Below are 23,577 nucleotides of genomic sequence, written 5' to 3'. Positions count from 1 at the left end.
GGCATTTGCTGTTCCTTTTCAACTGCAGGCAACTGTAAATATTGGTTGTCCCCTTCCTCTTAGGTGACACTCATTCACAGGAGCTTCCTATAAAATTGGTCCATGTGGGAATTGGGGTCAGGCAGCCTCTGTACAGGGGTGTGCTGGATTGGCTTTCACTGGACACCAGGTGCTCACCAAGACACTTCATCTCCACCCCTTCTCAGCTGGACAGGGGAGAGAAGACAGGAAGCATAGGTTGAGAGAAGGCAGTTTCCAAAAACAAAAAAGAAATGTTTCATGCACAAAAGCAAATTTAAAAAACAAAGAATTTTTTCCCTTCTTCCCATCAGCAAGTGATGTCCAGACAATTACCAGGACGTAGGATTTGAGCATCTCACCTTTGCTCCAGAAGACACATATTGTAAAATAATGAATGTTCCCCCTTCTGCCTCCCTTCCTTAGCTTTTCTATCTGAGCTGGCATTACATTATATAAAATATCCCTTTGGTTAAATTGGGTCAGCTGTCCTAGCTGTGTCCCCTCCCAAGAGCTTGTCCACCCCCAACCTACAGATGGATGAGAATTTGGAGGGACAGCATTGGTGCTGTAGCAGCACTGCTCAGCAGTACCCAAAACTCTTGGGGTGGCATCAGCACCTTTCCAGCTGCCAGTGCAGAGCCCAGCACTGGCAGGGCTGCTGTGGTAAAATGAGTCCAGCTCAGCCAGACCCAGTCCAAGGTGTGACCTGACAAAGGCATCAGCAGTGTCCCCTCCCTGGGAGGCTGCAGGTGGCACTGGAGCCCTGGGCACCTTGGCCACATTTGCTTTGTCTGCTGTCTTTTCTCTGGAGCATCACTAATGGCACAAGCTCAATCTCAGGGGCTGGGCTTGAAAGTCATGGGAGTCATTTGCCAGAGGATAACCAAGAGGGAAACTGTGGCCTGTCATTTTTCTCTTTCTACTCTTTCTTCCCTTTCTTCCCTTTCTTCCCTCACTACTCATTTGTCTAGGATTTTACTTCTGTTTGACATTTCCCCTGGCAACTGCTGCATTTCCCAAGCATCTCAGGGTTGGTTCAGCATGAGCAAATCCCACCAGGAGCTATCACCCTGCATGATGTTTTCACAGCTGTCTGTCTTTCCCAGGAGTCAAACTTTTCTTCTGTATGTTTTAATTATAAGTTCCTTGAATTGTAATTTCAAGGTATCACCCTCTCTGACAGATATGCCATCACCTTGATTTACCCTAGTGAGTCTCTCTTTACAGGGAGGAAGAAATGAGAAAGTAATGGTCATATTTCAAAACCACTTAGAGTGCACGTGACATAAAATCTTATCTGACAATTATATTTGAAGGTAGAAACTTAAATTAAATCACTTTAGTATTTAGCAACTGACCTACTTCAGATTATACAGCAAGCAGTTTAGCCTAAGGAAGGAGGCAGGCTGCAGTATTATACTTTCTGGGCCCACACTGTTGAACACTACCACAGCATAATTGAGAACTTGGTCCAAAACAAAAAAAAAAACCCAAAAAACAATTTCACACACACCCCCCAAAAAAAACCAACCAAACAAACAAAAACACCAAAGGGAAAAACCCAAATAAACAACAACAACAAAAAAATCAGAAAAATAAACCACCAAAAAAAACCCAGGAAAATGTAAATTTCTTTAATGCAGACTACTTCATTCTTGTCAGGGCCCCAAAAGCATGAATAAATCTTTATGTCCTGCCCAGTTCCTCAGCCAAGGACCCAGAACCCTCATTTAGGCTCAGCTTAGGTCCAGCAGTCCCTGCCTGGGCTGTGCTAAAGCCCCTATGGCCACAGTCCCATCCCCTGCTCATGCTGATCCCGCAAGTCTTCTTTTGCCTTTTTCCATCAGCACATGCTCCTGTACAAATATTTAACCCCAAATAGCTATGAAATAGTATTGACACAGGTGTGATATGACATGATGAGCCCACACAGAAGAACACAAACTGCGAGTGGTGCAATGGGCCCTGGGAGAAATCTCTGTATCTGTAGGGTTTGACCAAAGAAAAGGTTCAGGGTCAGCCCCAGCCTGGCCCAGCCCTGGCTGAGACAGCCAAAACAAGGACCTTGGTTCTTGGCTTTTCCTCATTTGCACAGCAGCCCAGCTCACTCTCTGCTTCCTACACCTTCCTTTCTCATAACTTTATTTGTGGGTTAAGAGAAGTCTTAATGCAGACAGAAGATGCTGTTTAACAGGAGGAATTTCATCAGTATTGCAAAACTAGCAGGGACCAGCAAGCAGCTGCTGCGACAGTTTTGGTGAGCTTATCTTTTAATTTTATCTGGTGTGTGGAGTTTGGTCAGAAACCTGGAGCCAAAAGCAGCAGAATCCTGTGAAGGAGTGAGTGTTTTCGAGAAATGCTCTAGGAGGCTTTTCCCTGCAATTTTAGTGTCCTTTTACCTCACCAGCCAGCAAGCTCTGTGACTTCAGGGGACTGGGGTATCATCTGTTTTTAGTGTTTGTGAAGTACCATTAATTTGTTCTGTGGGATTTAGCTGCCAAGTCAGGAAGGAATGTTTATTCTTCAGGTCAGTGTGTGCTGCAGCTATTGTAACCAGTATATAACTAGTAAATAATCTGAATAAAGGTGATCTATCTGCATTCAGACATGTATTGTAGCCAGTTTGGGTGGGGAATTCTCTCCTTGAAACTGCAAGGTGAATGTCTGACTCATTATTTTGTGTCTGTATATACCCTGGAGGCATGCAACAAAAGCATGATGTGATGGGGATTCAAAGTCAAGCAGGCAGACCTGCCTCTGTGACCTGGCTTTGGGTTCTTTCTGCACCCACATAGCTGTGCCTGCCCCCCCAAATTCAGAAAAGTTCCTGTATGACAGCATTTCACTAAGCTGCTTCTCAGGCTTGTCACATCTCCAAAATCAGGTTAAAATTTTAGAGCTGAAAGTCAATTCCATGTTTTCTCATGGTTTTAGGTCAGCTTCAATAAGAACAGAATTAACACTTGTTACAGAACAGTGATTAGTTCTAGAAAACAATATGCATAAATTTCACATTCACAGGAATCCTAATATGCAGTAAGTAATTTTTGTTTATAATTTCTACATTACATCATATGAAAACCAAATGTTTTCCAAATTCTATAATTTATTTGCTACAGATTTAGCGCAGTCCTAAATGCTGGATGTTAATTTTCTTATGAATTTTGGATTTTTACTGCAGCCAGTTGGGAAATTTCTGCAGCTCACAGAGGTGATGGAAAAACAAGTTTGGAAAACAACTGTAGTAAAGCTGGTTTTCCAAGGAAGTAATCCGATTTGTTAAGTTCTACACACAGCATTTTTATTTTTGGTGGTTTTTTTAACATTATAGCATAACATTGGCATAAACTATCACCACTGTTTGTGGGTATTCCCAGCTAATCACACTGTGTTTGATACTGCAGGATAACCTAATGTCTCTCAGTCTGTACTAAGAGTCCAAAGTTATGTGTCCCTCCTCAGAAAGGAGGAAGCCAAAACTGCTTGACCTTGCAATTCTGCCCGTTACATTTTAACTTTGGTATGTTGTCTCATGATCCTTCTCTGGAATTAATTTTTCCACTTCTGCCCCTCTTTCACATATGGATAACAGGGAAGGGAGTAAATTTCTTGGAGGTCATAGCAATAAAACAGAATCTTCAAGAGGTCAGGAGCAGATCTGTGGTTCAACTTTCTGCTTGCAGCCTGTCAAACACCATATGGGAGCAGCTATGCCTTTGCTTAGGCACCTCTTGAAAATACTTAAGGATGGTAATTCCAAATCCTCTCCAGCAACAAATTTAAGTGCTTCACTATCTGCCAGTGGAGAAAATAGTGATGAATATTTCTCAGTCCACTTCTCAATCATGCCAGATGGTGAAACAAGAGCAATGAACAGAAGTTGTTGTTTGGCAAGTTGAGATTAGATAATCTCTAAGTCCCTGGAAGGAATTGCAGGCTGAAATGAGAAAAACAAGGAGCAGCCCCAAAGCTGTTCTTGAAATAAGAAGAGTAGGAAGCAGCAAGAAATTGCATAGATTTTAAAGCAGGACAAGTTTGGTTTTTTCCTCACAAACAAGTTAAAAAAGCAAATCCCTGTTCTGAAAATGTAAAGTAATTAAAGAAGTTCCAGTTATAAAACTATTTTCCTTTAGAATATGTACAGTGAAAATTAAAGTAAATCCCATGATTATAAACTGCTGGTATTAAAACTCTTGATATATAAGAGTGGATTTCAGTAGCTTATCTTGGTGGGCTGTTTTTCATGGTGTGGTAGAAACTACCTGATCCATGAAAGACCCTACACTTGCTCCCATTTTCTTCCTCCCTCTGTTTTGAGCTGTGAGTGTGATTGAAAATGTCCAGCAGACAAACATTTCCCATCTGCTCTGAGAGCCCAAGGCTTTGGGACCTTGTCACTGCACCTGCCCAGCTCCCTTGGGAGGCACAGCAGAAACAGCAGCCCAGGAACCTCAGTAATTCCCCTCTGTGATCCATGGCACATCCTGCAATGGTCTGGAATTCCAGTTTCCAGCAAGGAAAAGATGTTCCTGCCCTCTAAGGCAAAGCTCTGAAAGGACTGAAATCCAAGTGGAGCAGGATCTTACAATGACATTTCACTGCCAGCCTTCATGACTTAACTCAGTTTCAGCACATGGACTGGGGAAAAAAATCAGGGGAGGGTTTTTGGCTGGAGCTGCCATGGGTAAAGACAGATACTGTGAAAGGAACAGCAGGCAGTGAAAGGCAGAAGAGAAAGGAGGACACAAAGAGCACTAAGCTTAGAAGGTGCCACTCTGAAAATCAAATCAGAACCTACTGAAAAGGAATGGGGCAGAAATAAAGAATTTGGAAAGCTCTGAAACGGCTTAAACCCAATTGAACAAGAGTCCTGAGGGACAGCCCTCATCCCTGGCCTGCAGTGCACATGGAGCCCCTGCCCACAAGTCCCTGGCTGTGTCCCTCTGCCCAATGCTTTGTGTCCTGCTTAGCCCACCCTCCAAAGCCAGGGCTCTGCACTGTGGGGCTCAGGCTGTTGTGTGGGATTGTGTCCAAAGCCTCATGGGGGTATTTATGGGCATATTTTCCTAGCTGTGGACTTCAGGGCTTGGCAATTAGCAGGTGCTCCATCTGAGCCTAGTCTCAATGGTGAGCTAAAGGGAAATATAAAACACAAACACAATTGGAAATAGAAAAGTATTAACTGCACTCAGTCCACTTTTTTGCACTGCTTTGGTCTCCATTTCATTCGATCAGTCTAAAAATTTTGACTTTAAATAAAATACATGTTTAGCTCATACCCTTCGAAACCTTAGCAAGAGCACAGTGTGGGCTGTGTAGTGATAAGGAGGGCTCTAAGTACAGGGCCAAAAAGGGCTGAACTGCCACACTTCCCTGTTAACCTTTAGCCTGTGAAACAGGGGCTTGGACAAGACTTTCATTAAAATGCCTCATTTAATCTAGAGGAAATTTGATCATGTAACTTCTGTGGGTGATTATCAACATCCTATTTCACGTGATTCTGAAGTCCTAAATCTGGATGGAGGCCAGAATATGCTGAATAAACACCACATGTCCAGAATGTCTCGTGTGGTACAGCAAGGCTGTTTTGTTGGGCTTTTTTACCCTTTTCCCCAATGTAATGAAGAGATTTCATACACATTTTTAGAAATGTCACCTTTTGTGAGAGTGGGATTGGAATGTGGCAAGTGTCTACTCATGCACACAGCAAAAAGGGGGAGAAACAGCACCAAGATCCATTTCTGTTGTTCTGTTCCCAGCTTTGGGGCCTACACATAAGTCATTTTTCCAGGTTCTGAATGGCTTTGTTTGAGAGGCAGCATGCAGTTGCCATATACATTTCAGAAGACAGAAGAAATCACATCTAAAGTACATTTTATAACACAGTTTGAAACATTGTTACAGTGGCCATCAATGTAGTGCATAGTGGCACGTGGTGCCTGTCTGACCACATCTGTTAATTATTTAAACTAATTAACAATGTCTGTCAGGATGATCCAGCTGGGTCATGTGAGGGGAGTGGGAGAGATTTCAGGTCCTTTGTCACTGGCTTTAGCACATGTATAATCTAGCATTGAATGGCAAAGAATTACACATTTTCTGCTCTTTTGACACAGGTATGGGACACCAGCTCAAATGAATGCTGATCTGAAAGGTCGGGATCTCCTTACTCTACAGAACTACACAGCTGATGAACTGAAGTATTTGCTGTGGATGGCATCAGATTTGAAACAAAGGATAAAGCACAAAGGAGAGGTAAAATGATTTATCTGTCATTTAGGTCCCTCAGATGTTGAAATAAATACTGTTCTGAAGGGTATTGTGAAAAAGCCTTTCAGCTGTCATGTCCTAATCAAAATCTCCTGAGGTCTTAAATACTGTAAATCATGTGCTGCAAATCAAAGAACCTTCCTGCAAAGTGCCCAGAGATATTATTTAAACACTTCAGAGGACTTTGTGAGTGGAAAGGTTAAACAGGTTTGTACAGCAAGCTCCCTGTTGTCAGATAACCCCATCCATCCACACATGCAGCACTAAATGTAGAAAACAAAGACACTTCCCTGCATGGGATTAAATTAGTATCTGAGTTCTCCTTAATACTGGCTCAAATTGAGTGCCAAAATGCAGTTGCTTTTGGGCCTAGAATTACTTCTTTGCCTTTAACCTTTCCACTGCTAGTAAATTTATTGAAGGGCAGGAGAACAAAACAGGTAAAAAACCCCACTTTTGCAACTTTCCTAATGATGAATTAAAATATGCAAGAAGTATTTCATAGTTTAAAGACTATAATGATTATAAAATTGAAATCACTTCATTTTTCATGTTTCAGTATTTGCCTTTGATGCAAGGCAAATCTTTGGCCATGATTTTTGAGAAGAGAAGCACAAGAACAAGATTATCTGCAGAAACAGGTTGGTCTGACTAATGGCACAGTGAGACTTTATGTGAAACTGTATACATTGAGTATGTACTGAAAAACAATGCATGATTTTGCATTTAACAATTTCTACTCAGGAGACACCTAAATTTTGAAAGCAAAAATAAGAAAAGAATGGTGGCTGTTTGTGTTTTACCTTGCATATTAATTTCACATGACTTTGGTCACTGAAATTTTGACAAATCTTCCAAAACATGGTAGATCAGAAATAAGCATTTCTGGTGTAAGCTCCCAGCTGTACTTGCAAGATGTACGTTTCCTAACATCTACTTCAGTAAGCATGAGAAATTTAATTTTTTGAAAGCTCTAATAAATATTTTTCTAATGTAATATGCATTACCATTGTTACATTTCAAAATATGTGCTTAGGCTGGGAATACAGTAATGCCTTGATATAAATTCAGGGGAAAAATTAACATGATTATCTACAGGGGAAGATAACTTGATGGAGACTCAAGGATATTAGCCTAATCATATGAGGCACTGGAACATTTTTCTTTTGGGTTACAGTCCTGAAACACTGAAACATGTACCTATGGTATCTTTATTTACATGGTAATTGTTCTGAATTCAATGACACTGCTGAAATAAATCACTCATCAATCAATCAATCAATCAATCAATCATTCCCAGCAAGAAATAACTCTGAACTGGTGATGCATAAAGGAAGAACTTGCTCTTCTCTCATTTAAGTTGACCCAGCATGCCTCACTTCTCCCTAGTGAAGGAACAGGAAATCTGTTGAGTATTCACATTCTTTACAAGTTGTAAGAGAGAAGGTAAAAAATAATGGAAGGAAGAAGCAGATACATTAATTCCAAGCATTTCTGAATTTGCCTTTGTATTGTCTGGCACAGCCATTTGCCTGCTGATCCTGCTCTTTAAGCAGACACGTTGTTGCTTTCTGTTTTCTCGTGATAATGAAGACTTACTAATGTGTGTTCCCTCTCTGTGAAGACCACTCACCTTTTAATTCCTGAGTTTTTAGTCCAGTTTCTTGTTTCCTGCCATCCTGGTGTATGGCCAGGTAGTGAATTCTCTGGATCTGTTTATCCTTCATTCTTCTGTGTTCTGAGGGAAACACTGCTTAGTCCTTGGCTTTTGAAGGCTTATGGAAGGGGGAAGCTCAGGAAAGTTCAAATGAATTAACTTAAGGATGGGAGCTAATGCACATAAATTCATCCAAGGGAGAATTAAGCTCCAGTAAAATTTATTTCTAAGTGAGAGCATCCACAAGAGAGTTTAATGCAGTTTAGCTTCTGTGCATTAACTTCACACCTTCAGTTAATTGCTCTTAAGTCTGTTAAGCCTAAGACTTTGCTTCAAAGGCAGACTCAAGTTTTTTCTGTCCACAAAAACTCTATACATTTCAGCTGCTTTTTTAACATAAATGATTCCCTCCTTGGAATTTCTAACTCAAAACAAATGTGGAGCCACATGTGTTCCTTTTAGCTAAACAAGATAATTTAATACCCATTTTCTAATGTCTAGTGAAAGTGGACAATTGCAGTGGATTGAAATGTTTATTTATAAAGTTCCCGAGTCATCTCAAATAGCTCTTCCCAAGAGTTGCCCCTTCAATAACTTGAGAGAGGTCACTTGTAGGGCAAGGTCCTGGGGAGGAGATTAATCTAAACAAACCTTGCAACTCCCAGGAACTGCTAAATCAGTGCATTTCATTACAGAGCAGAGACTTGGAAAGCACTGATTACAAAATCTTCCTTGTGCTATGTCTAGGAGTTTGTTGGGACATGCTAACATCATGAAAGAGTTTTCAGAATTCCTGCTGCCCCTATGCCTATAAAGAATGACATTATTGAAAAAAGAAATAAACAGAATGGTTGAAGTTGGAAGTAATCTCTGAAGGTCGTCTGGTCCAATCCCCTGCTCAGGGAGGGTCTTATAGAGCCAGTTGTCCAGGACCATGTCCAGAAGCCTTTTGAATATCTCCAAGGATGAAGATTCCACAATCTTCTGTGGCAACCTATGCCATTGCCCAATCATCTTTTCAGTAAATAAAATTTGTTATTCAGAAGGATCTCCCCAGTTTGTGCCCATTGCACCATTGAAAAACACCTGGCTCTGTCTTCTTTGCCTCCTCCTTCAGGTGTTTATAAACATGAGCAATATTCACTCTGAACCCTCTGTTCTCTGGGCTGTGCTGTCCCAGCTCTCTCAGCTTTTCTTCTTGTCTCAGTTTGGAAAGACAGGACTCTGTTAAGGAAGGCAGGAGCCTCTCCTGAAATGGAGAATGTAACCCCTCCCCACCCCTCCGAATTGCTATAAATTTTAAATTAAGGGGCTCTCAGGCAAAAAATATGGGAGCAGGAAATAACAGTTCTTTAATAGGGAAAAAAATAAAAGGATAAAATAAACAATGCAGTACACTAGAACAATACTGGCAAAGTCAGAACCCAACCTGACACCCTGTGGGTCAGGGTGTTGGTGGCAGTCCCATTGGAATTGTGGCTGCAGCCCTCCTGCAGTGTCAGGGATGGTTCTGCTGGAGCAGGTATCCTGTAGAAAAGGGTGTAGTCCTCCTCCAAAGATCCAGTGGAAGTAGAGGCAGCTGCTGTTCCTCTGGGATATCCAGTGGAGAAGCCATGCAGTTATTCCAGAACCTCTGGATTATATCTGGGTAGGAATGCTTGGCTCCTCCCTCTGGGCAGAGCATTTCACAATGGGATGTTGTAGATCTTATCAGTCATGCAGTGACATTCAATAGCTGTTATCAGCAGATGTCCCCTCCCAAGAGAGGAGTGATTGTGATCACTCAGAGCGAGATAAGGCAAACTGCCCACTTGACAAAAGACAACTGCCATATAGATGGTAATAGAAAACATCTTGCATTGCAATCTGGAACACTTCTCATATGAAATATGCTTTAGTCCCTCAGCCATTTCTGTTAGCCTTTGTTAGCATGGACATCCCAACTTTATCCCCTATAACAACATTTCTCATACTGAGGACCCCAAATCCAGACTCTTGAGGTCACCAGTGCTGTATAAAGAGGAAAGATCACCTTCCTCCACCTTCTGGCAGTATTTGTCTGGTGCAGTCCAGGACACCATTTACCACCCCTGCTGGAAAGGTACACACACTGCTGCATCATGTTCAATTTGCTGTCCACCAGGACCCCCAATTCCTTTTCTGCCAGGCTGCTCCCCAGGTGGGAGGCCCCCATCACATCCTGGTGCAGGGGCTGTTCTTCCTCAGGTGCAGGACTTTGCATCTCTCCTTGCTGAACTTCATGGGGCTCCTGTCAGACCATTGTTCCAGCCTGTCAAGATCCCTTTGGACAGCAGCATGACCCTATGATGTACCAGCTACCTCTCCCAGTTTTGTGTCAACAGCAGAATTGCTGAAACCACACTTGGTCATCGAGACCCTTAACACAGGTGTTGAACAGGACTAGACACAAATGGACCCTGAGGGTACTGCTGGTCACTGGCTCCCAACTGGACTTTGTGCTGGTGGCCACCACTCTCAGGCCTGGCCATTGGACAGTTCTGACCCCATCCCATGCTCTGCTCATGCAGCCAGGCATCCTCAGCTTGGCTAGGAGGATCTCATGGGAGACACTGTCAATGGACACCATGCAGTCCAGGCAGACAAAACCCACTGCCCTCCCCTCATCTACCAGGCCAGTCATGGAATCACAGAGGTTGATCAAGCTGCTCAAGCATGACTTCCTCTTGCTGAAGTCATGCTGACTATTCCTGACAATTTTCTTGTCCTTAATGTGCCTAGAAATGGTTTCCAGGATTAGCTGCTTCATCACTTTCCCATGGATTGAGGTGAGGCAGCTTAGCCTGAATTCTCTGGGTTCTCCATGCCCTTCAACTAAGGGGTGACCTTTTTGCATTTCTCCCAGTTGTTCAGATCAATTGAAGATTATCAAAACATTAATTTATGATGTATTGTAATAGATTAGTTGATATTTAAGGTTTTCCAACATCCTGTTTCTCTGAACTGTTTTATTCTAATGACATTGCAACTGCACTGAATAATAAACCTCTCCTTGGGGTATAATTAATTGCCTCTTTAATCTTGTCCCAATGTGTATTTCTGAAACCCATATAATTTTACTGTTTCTAAGATAAGTAGTGATGTTGTAAGTTTAATGCAGAACTAGAAGTAACTTCCACAGAGTAGTGGAAAAGTAAATCCAGTTCTGTAAGCCTAGGAGATTTATTTCTATCACTGGCCATTTTATTGGAAAATGTGACATATCTGCTATTACACTGGAAAATGTCAGCTCTTCACAGCCAGAATCCCATACCCATTCTGCATAAAATTTTGTGTACTTTTTGAAAACAGAACTATTCACATGGTCATATATTACTTGTAAAATAAACATCCTCAGGCATGGCACAAGTTGAATGCCCTGTTTTTGTTATAGCTTTGGTGTAAAATAATCTGATTGTCACTGTTGCTCTTAAAATATACAGCTGCAGTTATGTTTTAGTGAATAAGTCATAAATAAATCCAAGCATTTCCCAGACACTGAATGCAGACAATATTTCACAGAGCAGAAACGGAGAGGAAGCGGGGCAGGTAGGAAAGCTCAGTCTACCTTTTCTTGTTGTGCACTGGAATATACAAGACCTTAACAGCCTTAGGAGGCTTCAGTGCCACTGGCTTAAGTGGAATTACTCCCAATTCACTCATCCTACACAATGTGGGGAGAGGAACATGATGGCCATGCCTAAAGACTGCTACACAGAGCCACAGAAATAATTGCATTGTGGCATATGAACTAAAGTGGGGATGATAATACATGGTACAGGGTCTGTTTTCTGTTGGAGTGGCTAAGTATTATTTAGCTTAGCCTCATTACAGAGGGCCCAAATGCACTCTGAGTTTAATCTTCACTTAAAAGAGTAGCTTAAAAATAACTTTTAAAAACTGCTTATCAGTTTTTAGCTTCTGCTTTAAGAATGTTCTGCAATTGCTGCCTAGGAGAGTTCTTTGTTATCAGTCTAAATGGAAAAATACTTTCTATTTTGTAAGTCCAGGCAGGCAGTGAGTAAATTAATAAATTCAAATCCATATGTCTTGAAATTCTGAAAAAGATCCTTCCTTTGAGTATGAGAACATGACTGTGTGTGTCTTCCTGGTAACAGGTCCAGACCTGTGTAGCCAGCCTGTGAACTACACTAGGATTCTTTTTGTCCCTCTTGGCCCATGCAGCAGGGATAGCCTGGGATGAAGATTTCACTCATGTCCTGTCTGAAAGAGTCTGCATAAGTGGGGTCAATAATGTGCCACAGCCTGAGGAGTGAAACTGTGTATTTTGATAACTAACAGTAGTGAGAAGTGTGGACAAGAGGTAATAATCTGTGCTGGATTTGCAGTATGAACTTGTAGTAGTTTATTGAAGATATCACAATTCATATAAATGTTTAGCATGTGACCTTGGATATGACCAGGTTGTGACAACAAAGGATTATATCTTCCAATTTAACACAGCACTCCAATGTTTATTTGATGGATTGGTGCCTGCATACCTTCAAAAGTCATCATTTTTTTTTTTCATTTTCTGCTGGTAGTCTGGATGAAAGAATCTGAAAAAGATTCTGTCTCTGCAACTGTATACAAAGCTAGAGCACAGAGCTCCTGTATTTCCAGATGGAAAGTTTTGTATGGAAATATGTTGCCAGGCCCTGCACAGATGGCCAGTTCATGAGCAGAAAGCCCAACACATCAGCGCTCTGCTATGTACACAGACTCCAGGTGGCAGCTCTGACTGGGCTGCCTCACGTCTGGCAATTCTGAATGAATGTTCAGATTCCAGTTTTTTTTTACCTGGGCATCATTTCTAGTAAACAGAACATGTCCATTGGAGCATGCCTGGACTGAAAATCATCTACCAAAGTGTATGCATTTAGAATCCTAAAAGGCAGAGCTGCTCTATTGTGTGGAACTTGCAGGAATAAATACCTGACATAATTGTAAATTACTCCAAAAAAATTTACAAGAATTTGGGAAGGAAAAGTCACTGCCTATGACAGTTCATCCTTGAGGTCCTCACTTAAAATTTGCACTGAATAAACAGACTGTAATGTGTAATTTGTATATACTGTTCTTTAAATAAAATGTTTGTGTCTGAGCTGCAGAGGGGAGGTGAAAAAAGTAACAGTAGAATAAATGGTGCTTCATTCTTAAAAGTTGGCTCTGTGTGACTTGCAATATTGTTGAGATTTGGAGCAATCATTAATGAAAACAACAAGCAAATTAAGAAGGCCCATTCAATAAAATGAGTGTCCACTGGCTAGGGGAGCAGAAATTTGCCCTTTAGGTGGGACCTGGAGCATCACTACTTTTAATCTGACATTTAAGGCAATTGAGGCAGTCCAAAGACAATGATTGGCTGGTATTGTTTTTATCTATTGTATTTTAAACTCCCAAGGCTGGCTGAACTGATGCAAAGCAGAAGACCTCCCCTCATCCCTGCTGCTGGCAGGAGATGGAAGTTAATAAGGGTTGCTCTGTGTAAGGAGCCCAGCTGTGAGGCCCAGACCTGCTGCCTGAACCTGTTGGTTTTATCTGTGAAAGGTTTCAGTGTTCAGTCCTGGATTAATCCTCTTTTAAAGAGTAACTGTGGGACGAAATTTTTAATCCATGGCAGACCTGTACAACCACCGTGCTGAAGCTGCAGTGCTGAATCTGTCAGCAGTGCCATCTAATGGATACAGCCAGCTTGAGCAGTTTTGACCTTTTCTTCTTGTTTTTTCTTCCTTTTCCACTCTTTTTTTCTCTCTCTTTTTAATTTTTTTTTCTAACAGCATGAAATTCATCAGCATCTCCACAACATTACAGTTTGGCAAACAAAGTGGGGGTCTCTTCTGTGCTGTCTGCATCCTTTCTCTTCCTGGAAATATAAAGATGGGCTTCTTCCTAGATTTTTGTCACAATAAAAGACTCACACCCCCACAGTGTTGTCTCAACAAGGCTGGTATGTCCATGCTAAGATTCTCTGGCAATTTCCTCCCTCAGAAATGCCAGTGACAGGGCAGGATCTGCCTGCAGAAAATCTCTGTTCGGAAAGGGAGTTGTTCTTATCACACAGAAAATGCCTTACAGGGCGACATACAGCCCAGTTCAAATCCTACATTTTGTACATTCCCAGCTGTGGGATCCTGTTCCCCATGCTAGGATTATGCTAAACCATCTGTGACAGCTCATAAAACAGCCCCATCTGGCCCCATCCTCCCAATGTGTGGCCATGAGGGACTTCACACTTAGATTCAGTGGAAAGAGGCTTCAGACCTAAACCAGACAAAGACAAAGACCCTCAGATGTTGGTGAAAGTAAGATGTTTTCTTCCCTGTCTGTGTCAAATGGGTGCTTGTGATAACTTTCTACTGGTGGTACCATTAAAGTAAAGCAGCAGAGAACCAGAGAGTTGCCTTTAACATGTAATTTTTCTTCATCCAAAACACTGTTCAGGCACCTCTGAAGTTCACCAAAGTGTTTTCTTCTCTTAAATGATGCTCAAATCTTTCCATGGTTTCCTGCTCAGGAGTGGATTTTACTCTTCACACCTTCCAGTTCTTTGGACCTCTGTGCAAATTCCTAACTATTGCAAGGTAGAGGGATGCTGGCAGAGCCTGAGACCTTTTCCTTTCTCTCTCTCACATTATAATTTTTAAGGCCCTTAGTCATTTGAGATCAAATTCAGGTTTGTTACAGTGTGTGAGGAGGCTTTTCTTTACATGAAGGACAATGTTGATCCTTGCAAGGATGTGGAAATGCACCAGGTGACTAAATTGTCCTTCTAGGATGCAAAGCCCCGTGAAGCAGAAATGCAGCATGATGAATGGATTACCTGGCTCTGAACAGAGAGCAACAGTGATGCTTGTGGCAATGTGTAGCCCTGGAGCTGGAATCACTGTTCCTGTGATCACAGATAGGAACTCATGGCCAAGGATTTCAGTAACAAATACATTTGAGTGGGGTTATTCCAAAGCACATTTATTTGACATTTTGTGTGTCAAATGCTAATAATTTTAATATTTTGATGTCCTGCTGAGTTCTACCTCTATTTTTGAAAATGTATTTTCTATCAAGAAGATTTTGAATTTTGGCTGTAAATATGAGGTGCTGGTGTTTAATTTCTCTTTTCTTTTTAAACTTTTCCTCATTGTAGGATTTGCTCTCCTTGGAGGGCATGCTTCCTTCCTTACAACACAAGATATACATCTGGGCACTAATGAGAGTCTCATAGATACAACAAGGTTGGTAGAATGTCACTTGATTGATCACTTCATTTGCTGACACCTGTCTTACAGGATTTTGGAAGCTGATATGTTCTTTCTGGAAAATGTCAGAAGCTAGTCCAAATTTCTTAAATATTTACAGATCAGTTCACAGAATCTGTAGCTCAGTAAAACTTTATTCCATCCTCTCAAGCTGTGGCATTTGTGGTGTTTGTGAGGTCCCCAGAACAAGGTGAGAGAGGAGAATCTGACTCCATGTTCTCAGTAGGCTGATTTGATATATATTGTTATGTTATGTTATGTTATATTGTTATAGTATGTTATGTTATGTTATGTTATGTTACATCATGTTATGTTATATTATGTTATACTAAAACTATACTAAAGAATAGAAAGGATACAGACGGAAGGCTTAACAGTAATGATAATGAAAGCTCATGACTGACTCCTCAGAGTCCAACACAGTGATGGTGATTGGTCATTAAGTTAAAACAATTCACATGAAACTGATCATCATGAACCTGTTGGTAAACAATGTCCAGACCACATTCCAAAGCAGCAAACACAGGAGAAGTTAATCAGATAACTATTATTTTCATTTTTCTCTGAGGCTTCTCAGCTTCCCAGGAGAAGAAATCCTGGAGAAGGGATTTTTCAGAAAATATCATAGTGACACCACACTGAGAATTATTTTGGCATATAGAGTGTTAATTAGAGCTACATTTACAAATGGAACAATTTTATGGACCTCAGTAATCATGTAATTCCACTGATGACAGCACATATATTCTAACAAGACTCAAACCTCCTGGTTCTGCTGACCTTGGAGCAAAATCAAAAAGCAAAGACACAATTTATGTTTGTTAAACAGCTAACTACTAGCTAAACTACTTCCTGCTGAAGTAGTGTCCCTGCAGTGACAGGGTGGCACTGAGGGCCTTTCTGATCCCCCATTTCAGCAGCATGAAGCTGGACCAGCACTTTGCAGCCAGTTTCAGATTTTCCTGCACCCTCTTTCCCAGCTGTACCCACTGCCAGGACTGCTGATGAGGCTGGGCTGTGGCTTCCTGCCCTCACTGGTATCCCTGGAAGATGCCAGTCATGCCCAGTCCCACATGCAGGGGTGGGGAGCAGCCTGTCTCCATTGCTGTGCAGGGAGGACCTGAGCTCAGAGGTTTTCTGCAGCCTCTGATGTTGCAGAAAGCTGGTGGAACATGAAGTCCTGTGTTGCAGGTGCTCCTGCTGTTTTCCATGGCACTCTAGCTATTAAAGCTTCATCCAGCCTTGGCACTATCCTGCTTTCTAGGCAGTCCTTTTGCAGCCTGAGGTCGATTCAGTCAGGCCCAGCTGTTGGAAGGTTAGCAGTGTCTGAGTGGTCCTTTTTGTTCTGGTGAAAGATATGCAGCGTCAAGGTCATCAGGCTCAATTCAAAATGTGCAAATCAGGCAGATGAGTTCCATTGCCTTTGCTGAATACCACAGTTCTCTTGCTGAATACCACTCTTTGAGAACTGTGTTGCTGTTCTCTGTGATGAAATCCAATAAAAATTAAAGAAAAAATATCAAACATCTGAACATTTTAAATTTTCCTTCCTTGTTTTTTTACTGCTGAAATGGAAGGCATATGGTGTTGATAGTAGAAAGTAAAAATCTCAGTCCCTTGAGGCCTGGAAGTACTTTACTCTCACTCTCTGCTAGATACATAAATCTTCCAGAATCAAAGTGAGCTGCAACAACAGAATCATAGAATATTTTGAGTTGGAAGAGACTTTAAGTATCATCTTGTTCCAACCCTCCTGTCATGGACAAGGACACTTTTCACTAGACCAGGTTGCTCAGAGTCCCATCCAGCCTGGCCTTGAACGCAGCCAGGGATGAGGCATCCACATCTTCTCTGGGCAACCTGCGCCAGGCCCTCACCATCCTCACAGTCAAGAATTTTTTTCCTAAAATGGTCTAAACCTACTCCCTGTCAGTTTGAAGCCCCTAAATAGTCCCTCTCCATCTTTTGTGTGGGCTCTTTTCAGGTATTGGAAGGCTGCAGTTAGGTCAGTCTGGAGCCTTCTCTGTTCCAAGCTGAATAATGCCTGGAATAGTTCTCTCAGCCTTTTCTTGGAGGCAAGGTGCACCCTCTCTGATCACCTTGCAGCCCTCCTCTACTCTACTGCACAGCTGGCTGTGAGCTCCAGCAGCCAAACCTGCAGGAAGGGCAAGGATGAAGACAGGGCCCTTCCAAAGCACTTCCCTGTAATGACCTCGGCAAGCATTGCCCCACAAGCCATGCAGGACTGTCACCTGCAGCCTCTCTGCCAGTCAGATGCCCACCCTGCAGCAAATCTGACACAAAACTAGATATGCTTAATATAGACTAGTTTTCATTTCTTCTTCTTCCCAAATGTGCAGTAAAGGGACATTAAATCTTTTGTTTACGGTGTCCTGAAAGACCTTTGTTTGCACAAGCAAAAAAAGGAAAAAGGCAGACAATAAACTACAAGAAACAAGGCAATAAATAGAAGCAAGTAAACCTTCCAGCCATTCTGAAGGCATTCCCATTCTGTGGATAAAGTTCCTACAATATCTACTTCCCAAATAAACCTCCAGCCCCCTTTTCTCTGTCACTGCTTGCTCTTTCAGGACAAGCCCCTATTTATGACTCTTACCTGGGGATTTTGTTCCTCTGGTCAGTCACAGCTCTCACTTGCTACAGTGGACAGGGGCTTTTCCCAAATCCTTACAGTCCCAGTGCTCTGCTCCACTGCTGCTGTCATTAGCAGAAATACTACAGACTGCATAATCAAGGCTGAGTTGTTTACCCAAAAGAACAACTGGAGTTTTAATTCCTTGGTGCTTCTTGTGAATGAAAGATGACATCCCAACCTCATTCAGATAATGTAAGAACTGAAAAAAAAATGCCTGTAGTAGACCCAGAGGGTATTTCAAATATTTACAGGCATGTGTCTGGGGCTCTGAAGGCCTTTGAAGTACTTGAGATTGAGACTTAAAGCAAAAGGGGCACAGATCCATAAAAGTCACCGGTTTTATTAGAACTGCTGCAGGTAAGGGTTGAAAGCATTGCTGCTGTGAACATATTTTTAGTGACTTATTACCTGCTCATAAATCAGTTTCTCCATGCTTCACAAGACATTTACATTTATGCTGACACTGTGGCAAAAAGTTTCCGCCCATTAAGGAGCTGTGAGCCTTTCAGTGCTGTTTAACATGTCTGATCCATCACCTGAAATGAAATATAAGTACTGTGTCTGGATTTCCCACTGCAGAGCAGTTCCACTGGGCATCACTAAAGCTCAGTGGCCATCTTCAGGTTCAGTGCCAGCCCTGAAGAGCTCATAGGGTGATTTAACCAGTCCACTGGAATTATTAGGGCATTAATCTCTGCATTTATGGGGAACGGGTTTATTTTGCTGAGAACACATCCATTGTCTGTCCCTGTGAGACTATGAGTGAAAGTGAAGTAGTTTTGTGAGAAGTTTAAAGCTTTTGAATGGATATAAACTGTCAAAACAAAAGCAAAACTACCTTGCATAGCAGTATTCTATACAAAACATGCAAATGTCCCATTTTCAAATTCAAAAGTCTGACATATCAAAAAAGGCATACTCTGTGTTTCATTTTGGATTCCTCAGAGAGGATACAGTTGAGGAAAAAAAATTCAGGTTTTCTCCATAGAAATAAAAATTACTTTGAAAAGAGAGATATGCAACATTTCAATGTACTCAGTGTTCCAATATAACATATTACCAGGCTCTGGGATTTTGAAGGTGATAGTCTCATGGTTTTGAAAAGGAATGAAAAGAGAGAAAGACCTAGTAGTTGATAAAATAAGAACATTAAATGTAGTCACCTGATGAACTTGTGCTTGCAGCCCTTAGCTTCCAAAACTTCACCTTTGATAAGAGTCTTTCATATATTCAGGAATTTTTTTTTCCCTGTGCAATTCCAGCCTTACAGAGTTTCCTTTAAACTGATTAAATTACTGGAGACCAAATCATTCCCCCGTAATCACAGACTTCCAGGTGAGGGTTATTTGTGGTTTTTTCCCCCCCAAGTTCAGTTTCATTTTGGTTTCACAAAGAATAAAGCCTGTTTACAGCTGATTTTCCTACTGTAAAACACAACATCTAGAAATGCTGGCAGAAGGACTGTCTGATGTCCTGCTGGTAGGTGTCTAATAGATCTGATATCTACTTCCAACAGACTAAAGATGAAAATCCAGCAGTTTTCACTAGTTGGTGATTATGACTGAATTTTCCCTAATGGCATACCCTATGAAGGAACCATATTCTTTAATTTCTTGATCAGCTGTGTCAAATAGAAATCAGATGACCTTACATCCTAAAAGGAAAAAAAAAAGCTATAAGGAAAATGAGCAATTTCCCAATGTGATTGTCCCTTTCCTTGACTGGTGGGGTCTGGCTGTGTCTTGTTTAGGGAGTCCACCAGCGAGGGGGCTAACAAAAGGAACCATGCATCACACCCCTGATGACCAGTTCAGAACAAAACAGGTTTCCCCCTGAGAAAGGAACTGGTGAGCTGAGAAGAAATAATGGCACCAACAGCAACTGTTCCAGTACTTTGTAATCAGTAAATACCTTGTTCAGCTCCTCCTTTTCATTTGTAGCTTCTATGGACTGTCTTTTCTTCAGAGAGAGCTCTACAGGCAATCTTGTAATTTTATAAGAGCTTTGCTTGTGTGAGGAATGTCTGATATGAGTAGAAAATTCTTATAACTGACTTCATCAGGAGCCCTTGATGATGATGGTACTAACAGCCTTATTTCCACAAGAGGAGATGCAAGAATTTGTCATGGCTAATCAGGAAGGCAGATACTGCAAGGATTTTTTCCACACATTTCTAATTCAGTCCTCCCTTGTTTTGTTTCAAGGTCCTATTTCAGATAATACGAAAACACACAAAATGCAACTTCAAAGTCAAGCTTCAGGGCCTGATTAAAACACAGAAATGCAGAGAAATTAAGAGCACCAATCCATATTTAATTTATCTAAAAATTCAGAGTATACTATGCTAATCCCTGTGTCTTTCACACTTCAGCAAATGAAGTTAGTGCCAGAATGATACAGGGGCTTCTGCAACCCCTTCCCTGGTTCTGAGTTTGAAATTTGGGCATTACTTGAATGCTGATACCCTGTGAGTCAATACACAGGTGTGTAGGTAGGAGAAAGCAGACCAACAATCGCAGCCTGTTGTGTTTCTGTGTTTATTAAGATCAGTAAACAATTGTGGTAATCTAAGACAGATCTGTATTGCTGATCCTCACAAAGGCTACCATACAGGGTCTATAATATTCAGTCAATGCTGCATTTGTTCTTTGCTAGAAGACTGAAAAAAATCATATATCTTATCTCTTCTGAGGTTATCCAATTCTTTAACTGTTACAGTATCACACAATCTCTTATCTTAGTTCAGAGAGCTTAACATGTATCAATGTTCCATCTACAATGAAACGCTAAAGAGAAAAGAATATAAAATAGAGCAGCAGTTTTCATTTACTTACTACAGTAGTGTTAGGAAGTGAAACTTCTTACTTATTAGCAGCTTGTTAAATGACTACATTTGGGTCTGTTCTGCAGGCATGATAAATTATTCAGATAGCTGAAAAATATTGATTCATTACCATTTCTCATTAATATTTATGTGTTGCACGGTGAAGAGTGCAATAGCGGTATATTTATTATGTTTGACTTGAGTATTTTCTGCCATCTCTAGGGTGCTGTCCAGCATGACAAATGCAATCTTGGCTCGAGTTTATAACCATAATGATCTGGACCTAATGGCAAAAGAAGCCATGATCCCAATAATCAATGGATTGTCTGATTTATACCATCCTCTTCAGATTTTAGCTGATTACCTAACTCTTCAGGTAAAAATATAAACAATTTTTTTTTTTTGCTTATTCTTAGTATTTGGGGAAGTCATCTTCAAATCCATTTATCTCTAGGATTTTCAAAGCAGCTATTATATGGCACTTGTTGTTTAAAGAGATCTTCATCCAGCAACATAATTAAGGATCTGTTTAATTTAAAACAATTACATAGTCCTATCAGCTGTAGTGGGACTGAAGTTAAGCATAAAATTAAGTATTTTATTGGAATTAGTCTGCAATTCAAAGAATGTACAGAAGGCTGTACATATTAAGACAAAGATGAGAATCTAGCTCAGGCAAAGCCAGCAGATTTTTTCATTGGCTTAAAAACACTCAGTAGTTTGCTCTTGATTCCTCCCTAATCTGTGGACTTCTTAAAAGGAATCACTATTTATGTATTAGGAAATTGTTGAACAAATTTCTTTTGAAAAGCCAGTTAATGTTACCAGTACCAACACTTAGTGTTCAGGCACTTTAACCAGTTTAAACCTTTCTCACCTCAAAGAACAGTTATAAGAGATTGTATTTTTTATTTTTCATCTAATGTAACAGTGGATCTGACAACTGGATAATATTTTACACACACAGAATACCAGATGTTTATCTGTGAACAGAAGGACTGTATGGTTTTACAATCAGTTGAGGATCTGGCTTATAAAAAAGATTAGTATACTGCAGGGCTGGTTGACAACTATGATGAACTCCTCTGACCTTGTTTACTTTCTGAATGAATAAAACCCACACTGCTTGAAAATGGTAGGGCAGAATAATTTTCTGATTTATTCAGCTATATTTCTCAGTTGTTGGGGACTTTGCTATGGGACATTCAGTGTGTGGAAAAGATCAAGTGCAAGTAATATTAAATTATTCATGCTTTAGACCTTAAGTACTGGAAGGCTCATGTGTTTGGTGAAAATCACTTCTTTATTTTAAGTAATTTTTTGTAAATTTTTTATATTCATGGTGAAGAGACCAGGAAAAATTGGTGAACTAAAGACTAAAATGCTTACAGACCTCAGGATAAGGGAGATTTGTAAGATCACATTGAGCCAGCCTCAATGTTCAAATTGCATAAGAGACAGTAAGCTGTTATGAGAATGTCATAATTTTATTGTTAACACTGTGTGCAAACAAAAGTCAGGAGAATCTTCTGTTTGTGTTTTGTGGGATGTTCTGTTTTGGAAACACCTTATTAATCAGCATTTTATCACTTGTGAGTAACACTCTTCAGAGCAATCTGTGACTCCCAGCTCACCCAGCCATGGGTATATCTGTCCCTGAAAATGGTTTTATCTCAGCCACTGCCTGACTCCAGCACCCAGGCTCACAGTGCTGTTCCCCTCTCCTCCACCTCCAGCTAATGAAGAGAGTCCAATGAGCATCCCAGTCACCTTCTGGAGATGCATCTCTTTCTGCACTGCTCTTAGGGGGAAGCCTGTGGAAAGCAGCGGGATGAGAACATGCCCTGTTGATCACCCTCTGCTCCTCCATTGCATCCTTGCACAGGGCAGCTGTGGCAGAAGCTCCAGGTGAACATGAGCCCGGGCTGCACTCTTCCCTGGCTTGAATTCCAGGGGCAGCACCAACAGCTGTGGGTGTCCTTGCTGCACCAAACACCAGGGAGAATGTCTTTGGTGATGAAGAAACAGGTCCATAGCAGTTGGTGCTCAAACAAAAGACATGGAGAGGTGTCATGACAAAAGGAGCGCTTACAGTGATCACAAAGAATGGCTCAGCTTTCATGCAGATGTGGAAGTTTTTTTTTAAATTTGCAGCACTTTCACACTCAGCCCAATAAGCAGAGCACCATCTCCTCCATCTACCCATCTCTCCCTGATCCTTTCCAGCATGTTCCTTAGCCCAAAATTTGTCAGGAGATCTTTATAGGGCAGCTGGGTGGCCACCCCACTGTGCCAAGGGCATGTTGCACTGCTGGCTGCTGACTCACTTTCCATTTCTGTTTCTTATCCAGGAGAGAGGGGCAGGCAGGGGAGAGCTCTCAGCAGCTCCCTGTGGGTGATGGCACTGCCTGAACTCTCCCTTTCTGTCCCTCTGCTCCCATTTTTCCTCTTTGCACTGTACAGTGAGTTGGAGAAGACTGGGGTGGCATGAAATGAAACAACATTTTAATCATATAACGAACTTTGCCAGGCCACAGAGGTGAGATTAACTCTTGAAGAGGTGTGAGCCACAGGGTCTGGTTTCTATTTACCCCAGTCAAGTTTCTTATGGGATTTTCAGCAAGATGTCATCCAAGTCCTGCCTGCAAGAAGATTAATACAGGGAGGATGTGGAATGGTACCACTGATTCTTTAAATGAGGTGAAAGACCATACATAACATTTAGACTGTTGCTGTGCAATACCAAGGCAATTTATTTGATTTATGCATATATGCAAACTACAGTAGTGGCACAGACTGCTAGCCTAATATTTAAATGTAACTACAGATTTTGTACAGCTTATTTCTCCTTAAAAAATGTCTCTTCCCTATTCCC

The 23,577-nt window shown here is 41.3% G+C and overlaps 1 protein-coding gene across 1 annotated transcript in view; it reads left to right on the top strand.

Moving 5' to 3' along the window:
• Positions 1-2,201: 2,201 nt before the first annotated feature.
• OTC (ornithine transcarbamylase) overlaps positions 2,202-23,577 on the top strand; it is a 31,072-nt gene continuing 9,696 nt past the window's right edge. The window contains exons 1-5 of the mRNA XM_026791846.2: positions 2,202-2,278; positions 6,138-6,276; positions 6,851-6,932; positions 15,111-15,198; positions 20,925-21,078. Coding sequence (XP_026647647.2) covers positions 2,202-2,278; positions 6,138-6,276; positions 6,851-6,932; positions 15,111-15,198; positions 20,925-21,078 — 540 coding nt within the window. The remainder of the gene's footprint in view (positions 2,279-6,137; positions 6,277-6,850; positions 6,933-15,110; positions 15,199-20,924; positions 21,079-23,577) is intronic.

Source organism: Zonotrichia albicollis, chromosome 2 (genome assembly GCF_047830755.1).
Source record: "Zonotrichia albicollis isolate bZonAlb1 chromosome 2, bZonAlb1.hap1, whole genome shotgun sequence".
Classification (NCBI taxonomy): domain Eukaryota; kingdom Metazoa; phylum Chordata; class Aves; order Passeriformes; family Passerellidae; genus Zonotrichia; species Zonotrichia albicollis.
The sequence above is the reverse complement of the archived record's forward strand: the minus strand, read 5'-3'. Positions and strand labels throughout refer to the sequence as shown.